General features: G+C 34.7%; 1 protein-coding gene across 1 annotated transcript; it reads left to right on the forward strand.

Moving 5' to 3' along the window:
* Positions 1-1,984: 1,984 nt before the first annotated feature.
* LOC104120205 (serine/threonine-protein kinase rio2) lies at positions 1,985-10,123 on the forward strand. The gene is made up of 12 exons (XM_009631937.4): positions 1,985-2,207; positions 2,298-2,344; positions 2,446-2,516; positions 2,609-2,722; positions 2,823-2,998; positions 3,292-3,380; positions 5,477-5,594; positions 5,818-5,891; positions 6,047-6,094; positions 6,317-6,485; positions 8,041-8,160; positions 9,449-10,123. Exons 1-12 carry the CDS (start codon positions 2,124-2,126, stop codon positions 9,704-9,706), a joined length of 1,368 nt encoding a protein of 455 aa, XP_009630232.1. The 5' UTR covers positions 1,985-2,123; the 3' UTR covers positions 9,707-10,123.
* The last annotated feature ends 384 nt before the right edge of the window (positions 10,124-10,507 follow it).

The raw sequence follows: 10,507 nt of genomic DNA on the forward strand, positions 1-10,507 counted from the left end.
CATAAACTTTCGAACCAACAACCTTCCGAACCCACAAATTTCATAAACTTCTGAACCGCTAAACTTTCGAACCCGTAAATTCTATAATTTCTAAACCCACAAACTTCCAAACACATAAACATTCGAACTCATAACGTTGGAACTCGTAAAATTTCGAACCTGTAAACTGAAAAATAAAAAAATCAGAACCGAAAATATGAAGAAAAAAAAAATTGCGGGGGGAGAGGGTTCAGAAAAACGAAATAAATAAATAAATTAAAATACAAAAAAAGTAAAAAAATAATTTTTTTTTGCGGGGGTGGTTGACGGGGTTGGGGTGGGTGGTACAGAAAAACGAAAAAAAAAATAAAAAATTGAAGTTGGGTGGTGTTGGGGGTTAGATGTGAGGGTATGTGGAGTTTTTGAAAAATGTTTTCCTAACTTTTTCTAGGGAAATCATTTTCCTCCAATTTCAGGAAAATGTGATATATAGGAAAATATTTTCAAACTATTTTGTGCAACCAAACAGTAGAAAATGGGAAAATACCAAACACACCCTAAGTATCCTAATTTTTTGAGCTGCTAATTTGAAATTCATGACTTGGTGTCCTAAATTTTTGAGCTACTGATTTGAAATTCAAGATTAAATGTCTTGAATTTCTGAACTATTAATTTAAAATTCAAGACATAAGATTCGAATTTCTCGATATAATTTTCGAAATTTAGGACAAGATGTCATGAAGTTGGAATCTCGAGGTTTTAACTTTAAGATACCGTGTCCTGAAGTTCGAGTGAATTGGTTAATCTTTAAATATAGGCAAAATACATAACTTACCCCTGAACTATGACCCAAATCCCTGTTGCACACTTTTTGGGAACGAATATTACTTTACACACCCAACCTTTTCAAAGTGTATCTAAGACACACTACTTTGCCCACGTGGACAGTTCGTGTTTTTCTCAACAAATGAGTCGCGTGAACAGAAGAATTTTGTGTCAAATGTCAATTTTTTTTTAGTTTTTAAATATTTTAAATTGAGTTATCTTCTTCTTTTTTTAAAATTCTGCCATGGCTACTCCTTGAGCTCCACCACCCGATCTCCTTCTTATCAAATAGATATACCACGATTTCTCACATCTCTTCTCGTTGATTAGTTTTTAGTTTTTTTTTTCCAGATCTTTTGTCGCGAAATTTAGATTAGATTCAGCAGTTAAAATTTTTTGTAGCTCCGCCAAAACCTTGCCTCAACCTTTTGCATAGAAGATCTTTTCTTTTTTGAAGAGAAGCTTAACTTGAGCTTTACCCATGGCGAAGTCGAATTTTTCGGAAGCAAGAATTTTTCAAAATTTGTTCCAACCATTAAAAATTGATTCAATTTCAGCGGAAGACGAAATTTTGGGTGTGTTTTCTGGTGATTTTTGTTAGTTAATGGTGACTTTGTTATTAAGTAAAAGGTGGAGGAAGAGGCTATGGTTTTTGATGGCGAAGAGAGAAGGAAAACAACCATGGTAGTTTAGATGGGGAAGATGAGAGGTATAACTGTAATTTTAATTATTTTATTTTTTAAATGACACGTGTCATTGTATGATTGGTGCGTAATATTACACATATTCTGAAAAACTGATTAAGAAAAAGTAGTGTCTTAAATATACTTTGAAAAGTTTGATTATGTAAAGTAATATTCGTTCCCAGAAAGTGTGTAATAGATATTTGGGGCATAAGTGAGGTGACAACTTATATATTTTAACTTAAAATATATTATAAACTCTCAATATATTTTAAATAACGTGCATATAAATGACTGCCATTTCCACGTATTTTGGTGGTTCTTAAGCCCGTAGGATTTTAAGCATTCGTAATTGGGGCAATGTTATACATCAGACTCGAAGGCCCAAACCAGATTTTTCCGAATCGCAAGTCAAAGCAAAACTCGTGGGCAGACAACTTGCATGAAGTTTCCCCATCTTCCCAAATTTATATTTTTCTCCAAACTAAATAGTTTAGGGTTTATGCTTCTCTGTTGCTGTATACTAGTGCTTACCGCTGATTAAAATCCTCCACCTTTTCCAATATACAGATTCTTCCTCGGTGTTTTTGTGTAAGCTTCTATTATTAACAGCAAGCAACAGAAGAGGCAAAGAAGATGAAGTTGGATGTTAACGTTTTGAGATACCTTTCTAAAGATGATTTCCGGGTCCTTACTGCCGTTGAGATGGGCATGCGCAATGTCTCTACCCTTTCCACTTTTTGCATTCTATTTACTTAATTTTTTTTTCTTTTCAATGTATAATCTTTTTTTTTTTTTTTTTTTTCCCAGCATGAAATTGTGCCTTCTGAGCTCATTGCCCGTATTGCTTCCCTCAAGTTAGTCCTTTTTTGTTTCACTTAATACAAGTACATTCTCTCTTGTTGCGTTGATATATTAGTAATTTTTTTTGTACTTTTATTCTTTTAATTATATTTAGGCATGGGGGCTCATATAAAGTGTTGAAGAATTTGCTAAAGCACAAATTAGTCCATCATGACGCTTCTAAATGTGAGTGTTAGCTTTGTTTTTAACTATTTGTTTGTACCTTTTTTGTGAGCTGCCATTTATTCTGAATTTTGTTTCTTAACGTTGCTGTATAGATGATGGATTTCGACTCACCTATCTTGGTTACGATTTTCTTGCAATCAAAACTATGGTTAATCGTGGTGTATTTAATGGAGTGGGTCGTCAACTTGGCACTGGGAAAGAGTCTGGTAACAATCTTTTATCTGTATATTCTTGTGTTTTACCCTTTTTTTTTTGTTACTTTGTAATTCACACTATCATGTTCTTAACTATCCATTTTTCCAATAGATATTTTTGAGGTCGTAAAGGAAGATGGCACAGTTCTTGCGATGAAGTTACACAGGCTCGGTAGGGTTTCATTTAGGGCAGTCAAAGCAAAACGTGACTATTTGAGGCATCGTAGCAGCTATAATTGGCTCTACTTATCGCGGCTTGCTGCCTTGAAAGAGTTTGCATTTATGAAGGTAATTGCACTTCTCTAATTTGCCTTATTGTCTTAGTGTAAGCTCAAAGAAGCTCACCGTAGGCACTTCGCCCCTCTTAGGCTGCGCTTCAGTGTAGGCAAGGTTCTAAGGCGTGTGTCTCATTGCCATAAATTCTTAGTTGCACTATTTTTAACTAAGCTCACACTTTAGTTGCGCTTTGCGCTTAAAGCCTTGATAGACCAGGAGCACTTTTTAACGCTTTTCTCCTTTGACAACACTAATTGTCCTTGAATTTGGAGATTTGTTTTGATATTTAGTGCTCGTGTAAGCAGGCACTAGAAGAACATGGATTCCCTGTTCCAAATGCTGTCGATTGCAATCGGCATTGTGTGATTATGTCACTTGTACCAGGCTATCCACTGTAAGTGCTGCCAACTTTTTTGAAATTCCATCTTGGTGGGTCTACAGTCTGGTGATGCTGTTGTTTTACTTTATATTGTGTATGCTAAACTTAATTTTCAGATGTCCACTTGTTTTTTGTCTTAAGCTATAACTATGGCCATAAATTCCACTTTCCCTTTATACTTCTCTCTAGGTCCTGATTCCTTCTCAGGGAATAGGATGCATCTGTGGTAAGAGATATGATAACGATTTTTTGGATCAGTTTTGCTTTGACTTTGTTTAAGAAGTTTGAGGGGAGTAGGCCGTTTCTGAAAGTTTTTAGTCCATCATCAAGCTTTAGTGCCGTTGAAGAAGAAATTCAATGGCGATGAAGATTTTTCTAATGGTCTTTTTAGTTCTGGGGTCCTTCGTCATTGGTTATCTGTAGAACTAGATATTAGTAATTTCTTTAAACTTCTGTGAACTAGGTGTTATTTACCTAGCAGTACATATGCAATGCTTTGTCAATGCCTAGTTTCACAATATTAGTCACAAGAATGCGATAAAATGAGGATTACTTATTTCTAATCACCATCATAGCTTGAAAAAATATATTCTGTTTGTGGTATTGGAGGTTCTGCATAACCATTATGTCTCAGTAATTGAGTGTTTCATATAGTAGCATAGAATTCTACATAGCTTGCTTCATAGGAGTTATCATGTTCTATGTTTTCATTTCTTCAAGGATAATCGCCTTAAAAAATGGTATGTTAGAGTCATGGACCTTTGCATGATCAATTATGTGTCTAAACTGGCCTTTGGAAGCTTAAGTAAGTTGGTAGTCCTAACTTTTCTTCCCAACTACTATTTGGGGATTCTCGCTCCTGCACAAACTCTATAATCTTGCTAGTCTATTTTGTGCTTATAGTAACAGCTCCTTGTAAGATACACGGAATACTCTATCTAATAGCATTATGAGAAGGGAAAAGGGCCAAATATACCTCTCTACTTTTATATATTGTCTATATTTAACCTCTGTTATACTATCGGGCCAAATTTACCCCTACCATTATACTATCGGGCCAAATTTACCCCTACAATCAGCAAACTTTTAAAAATACCCCTTAATCTGTTAAGTAATCCAAAATCTCCCAAATTCCTTTTATTTAAATCACTTGTTGTTCTTCTTGGTCCACTATTTTTGAAATAATTGACATTTACCTGCTTCCTGAATTAGAGAAAAAAAAAATAAGAGAAAAAATATTAAATAATACAACCGAATAAACAAAGTATAGTAAATTGAAAAATCTAAATTAGGTAGCTTTTCTAAATTCTAAAATTATTTACAACATCCCAATTTTAATGAATTCGTTGCAACAAATGTATGGAGACTTTGCAAGTATTAGTGATTGAAGTTGAAGTTCCTCAGAGACTTTACATTGTCTAATTCAACTTTGCTTTAATTAAATGTCTACACATTGTGCACTCTTAAGTTAGTCGATTGAACTCTATACTAACTAGGCAATGACAAAATATATTTGAATATACATGTACATACACGATGATTAGCTGCATATAATACACAATAAATAGACCCACTAAATTCTACGATGTGTATATGATTGAAAAATAAATAAAATTATAAACCAATTTTATTTATTACAAGAAGAGAAATTGGTGCATTGGTAATTAAAAAAAATATTATGAATCATTTGTATAGTCTAGTAACTTTAGCATTCACATCAATAGCAATTTTTGAAAATAATGGAGCAAGAAGAACAACAAGTGATTTAAATAAATAGAATTTGGGAGATTTTGGATTACTTAACAGATCAAGGGGTATTTTTAAAAGATTGCTGATTGTAGAGTAAATTTGACCCGATAGTATAACGGTAGGGGTAAATTTGGCCCGGTAGTATAACGGAGGTTAAATGTAGACAATATATGAAAGTAGAGGGGTATATTTGGCCCTTTTCCCTTATGAGAATATTGTTAAGCTGTAATAACAATTGTTATGTAGGTCCTAAACCTTAGAAAAACAGATTTTTGATCTTCGACTATGTGTGCATTATTGTCGTATTATTGGTTTCTTCCTAGAAATGCTGTCGGTAAAACTTATTATGATGGTCAAAATAGTGTGCAGGTTAAGGAGCTGCAAAACCCAGACGTGGTTTTTGAAACAATCATTGGTGCTGTTGTTCGTCTGGCAGAACACGGGCTTATTCACTGCGATTTTAATGAATTTAACATAATGGTATCTTATGATCTTTCCTTGATTTACTTGAAGCTATCATTATATTTAACTGCTGTATTTTTTTTCTTGTGAGCTTGGTTTGCTGAGGGTGCAACTAGGATATGTTGATTTCATTTTTCAGTTCTTTGCCCTTTTCAATTGCTCTGAATTTAGTCATATAGGCTTATACTAGACCTGTTTATCAGTTTTCTGATTTTCCTTGTATTAATTAATTGGATTGCAGATTGATGATGATGAAAAGGTTACCATGATTGATTTCCCGCAAATGGTGTCAGTCTCTCATCCTAATGCCCAAATGTAGGATACTGTACCATTTTATTCCATCTAAATACCATTCGAAGTTCTATTATTCTGTTTTGTTTCCCCCCCTTTATTTGGATCATTGCGTGCTGAGGATTATTATGCGTTGTTAGCAAAATTGTTTGCTACTGATACAATTTTCTATATTCCAGGTATTTTGACCGTGATGTGGAGTGCATCTACAAGTTCTTTGAAAAGCGGTTAGTGAATTACTCTATTCTGTTTAATTGTACTTGTTCATTTGTTTGACCAAGAAACTATTATGAACACTTCTTCCACTTTATGATGTATTTCTGCGACTTATCATTTGAATTCACTTTTTTATCAAGATAGGTATTTTGGTGCTGTTACATATGTTTTTTGGGATGCTAAATTTTCCTTTGAAATGTGAGCTCATACTTATTTCTCTCACCTATCTTTAGGTTCAATATGTTATTTGAAGAAAATGAAAATGATTCTGATGGTTCAGAGGCTGAAATGGATGAAGTTGGACGGCCCCAGTTCTCTGAAATAAACAAAAATAGCGGTTTCTTGGACAAAGAACTTGCTGCCAGTGGTTTTACAAGAAAGGATCAAAATGAGTTGGAAAAGGTACAATCAAACTACTGTTTTTGGCTGAATTGCATTAAAAATTGTTAACCTTATTAGGAAAAAAAGAAGCTTCTTGGATATAGCTTTCTTCCACTAAGAAGGGAAACAAATGAAGAAAACTATGTTTAGATTGAATGACTTATCCTGGGACTTATATTAAGCTATCTGTCGTATTGTTCTGGAACGTTAACTTTGAATATTGCAACTGTGTGACAAATGTGATTGATGCTATCTGTTGATGATATTTGCCTGAGTTGGATTATGAGTGTTTAGTACTTGATTCCACACGATGCAAAGTGATGAATGCAAATTATAGTCTTAGTTATGACAACCCTAGAAGGTTTATACTGTAGTGAATGGTGAAATTTAGAATAAGGATCTGAGAATGGGGTGGAAACATTGATCATCAGCAAAATTTCTAATTACAATGACTTCATAAAAAAAGATTTAATTATCATGGTCATGTTTTTCTTTGAAGTCCTTAGGGAGTCCTTTATGGTTTGCCTATCAATAAATAATGGAGTTACTTTGGAGGACTGCTTGAGAAGTGCGAAGAAGGAATAAATCTCATAATCATGCAAAGAGTATAGGTTATAATGCAATTTCTCGTGTAATTCCATGTTAGGTAGCTAAGAGAATGCTAAGATCTAAGATATGACCTCTTTCCCTTGAAATCAATGATAAAGTGTACATAATTTTACTTATAAATATACCATTGGATATAATACTAGCATATTTAAATAAAATACTCAAAGTAGAAGAAGTTAAAAAATGTATTAGTCATCAACTTGAGGGCATTTTAGTCTATATATGGAAATGTGTAAAATTTCTTCAAGCTACCTCATGGAGTTTAACAACAGAGGAGGTTGATGCTGTGATTATAATAAATCGGAACTGAGATTTTTGCATCCCTGTAAACAATAGAGAAGGTCTTTTTATTGCAGAAATATGGAGAGGAAGCTGTTGTAGTGAACCATGAAAATACATTAATGATAAATGTCGTGCACACTTCCTTTGAACATGGACGGCATGAATGTCCTCGGTCATTACAATGTCCTCCCTGAAACTAGAGAAGTTACCTCTTTTCTTTCGTGTCATGTCTGATTAGATAGATCCATTGACCTGCAACTGTATCTATTTGTGTATTGTTTAGAAAATGCTTACGCTTAACGATATTTCTGTTAAATATCAATTTGTTTGGATTGTATTCACCAGGTATATGCTAAGGATGATTTCACCACCTCTCTAGTTGAATGTTTTTACGGCGTGTGTGTTCACTTAAACAGTGTCTTTGTATCATGAAAAGAAGACTCATTTAGTGTCTGTTAGAGACAATATTCAGCCAGTTTTTGTACCTCGTATTCTCTACATGGCTAAGTGAATAGCCCTTTCTTCCCTTTTCTGTGATAATGCATATGTACGAAGTGTTGTTGTTTGGCTTGACAAGATTGTGGTAATGCTGATAATTCTTATTGCAGCTGCAGGATATCCTGCCATTTGAATGTGAATCGCCTGTTGTACTTGACTTTCTAGTTATTATTTACTTTGTTTGCAGTTAACTGAGGCAGAGCTTGACATGTATTCAGATTCTGATGATGAAAGAACCAGTGATGAAGAAGATGAAGACATGAACGAGACAAACATCAAGCAGCTTGAATCCTTGCAGTTGGAGAAGGTAGTTCCCCTTTCTCTCTAAGAAGGAAAGAGCGAAGAGACAGAGACCTGTAGTGATCTCATATTAAAGTCATAAGTTGAAATGTTTCTGGTGCTTTTGGTTGATAAGGGGATATGGGACCTAGTTATCTACACTATTTTTTGTTACTGCAACATGGTAATGTGCGATAAAACCAAAGTTGGAACATTTTTTATTTTTTTTGAGTTTCACTGGAAATATGGAACATAAAGATGATCCTCAAACAGCTCTTTTGTAAAGCAAAATAAAAATAGATTAGTGCAGTTGAGCCATCTTTGTAAATACTTTGGACACTTTCTTGATAGGTTGTTAATGAAATTTTATTAACTTAAAAGCTTTCATGTAAAGCAAAAGCAGGAGAGTCAAGCTTTGATGCTTTCTGGGTTGTCTGGACTGGACGGAATAGCCAGGTGTTTTGATGGAATATCAACTCCTAACACTCCCTTAAGGCTAGATGTCGTTTACTTTTATTTAGTTGGCAAAATCTATCTGTTGTAACTTGCCCTATAAATTTTCTGGACTTTATCAGCTCCCTAGCAGTTTTAGGCATATATAGCGGCGCTGTTTCTCCCTTTTTGCAGTCCTTATCTTTTGTAAAACTTATATCTTCTTGATGCCAATTAATGAAACTATTTACGTCATTAAAAAGAGCAGGAGAGTTGAGCCATCTTGACATATTTTACATAATAATGTGAGATCTTTTTTTAAAATTGCTTGTAGTTCGAGACATAATCTAATTAGTACAAGTCTTTCTAGAAAACCTCCTAAACCATTGCGATTGTCTGCTGTAGAAGTTTTACAATTCACTGTGAAAACTTTTGCTGAAAAATTGCTTTGATTAGTCATAACTATATGTCTATTTATGATGAGAGTTCACTGGTAGACTGGCAATTAATTTTGGCATGGTACTGGACATTACCCTTATAGCTGTTTATGTAAATCAGATATCCCTGAAACATTAGTGTTAAGTTGCCTCTTATCAGTTACCATAGTATTGTTGACTCACCAGATTTCTGCAGCATATTAATGTAGGATATTTTATCACCACCCAACAGAATAGGATGTGCTTGCTACAATAATCATTTTTTCCTAATTTCTGAGTAATATCATACATTATCGAGCCTTTGCCTATCTTATTGAATAAACTAAGGATGCATATTCCACCATATCTCTGTGGCAGGTGTGTCGGCTTATATTTCTCACGCAGATGAAACAATGTGCGAGAATTCCCATGTCTTTTGGCACTTACTAATGATATTTATTCTTGCAGGAGGACAACAATCATCAAGTTGCGGATGAGCATGATGATAATCATCAAGTTGGGGATGAGCATGATCCTGAGGATGATGGAGAGGCTGAGTCTGAAGATGATGCCGAACTTGTGAAGAGCCTGAGCAAGCAGAGGAGGAAGGCCATTCAAGCTGCCCATCGGGGGAAGAGGAACTTTGCCTCCAGGAATACATACAAGGACAAAGGTGGGAAATCCTCACAGAGTTCAAAGGTCCATAAGCAATTGAGTGGCTGGTAAAGTACAGGAACCCCTGGAGGAGTCACTCACTGGTAAAGAATATGGAAACTTTTCATTGCAAGATGGTTGTCTGCTATTCAGTATCTTTTGAAGGCCAATTAACGAAGTATATGATACCTCTTATTTCTTTGGCGCTAAGGTGTTGAAGGAATAGCCTGTAGAGGAGCTATCACTAAGGTACTTAATAACACAGTTTTGACTTGGATATGCATGTCCTAAATGTCTGTCTTGTATATTTGAAATTTTGGTAGCATGTTTGGCAGAACATAAAGGCTTAAGATTGTTAATGTACTTGTTATTTAAAGACTAAATTAGAAACAGTTTGTAGGTATGAAGAACTACGTAGACATTCTATTGTTGGTCATACTTATGCTATTTGATATTTGAATGGAGGGAAAAATACTTGTGCTTCTTGGATGTATCGGATAGTTGGGCGACAACTTGCACTAGTTTAGTAGCGCAACAGCTGAGTAAAAGCTCCATGATCACAGTATGGTCTGCTGGAGACAGATGAAATCCCCTTCCAAAAGTTGAATTTCAAGGCTAAGAATCATGTTCCTCATTCCCCTTGTTGACTGTTTGGGTTGAATTTTATTTGAGGTTCAATTTTCAGTTGGTCATCTCTTCATTCACAAAATTACTCTAACTTCTTCACTGTAAAAAAAATACTTTAAATTCTCGTGAAGATGTTCTGCGTAAACAACCTCTCTACCTTCAAGATAGGGGTAAGGTCTTCGTACACACTATGTTGAAATTGGCAAAAGTACCACATCGGTGGATGACAATTTTGAATGAGAATTT

Source organism: Nicotiana tomentosiformis, chromosome 7, assembly GCF_000390325.3.
Source record: "Nicotiana tomentosiformis chromosome 7, ASM39032v3, whole genome shotgun sequence".
Classification (NCBI taxonomy): domain Eukaryota; kingdom Viridiplantae; phylum Streptophyta; class Magnoliopsida; order Solanales; family Solanaceae; genus Nicotiana; species Nicotiana tomentosiformis.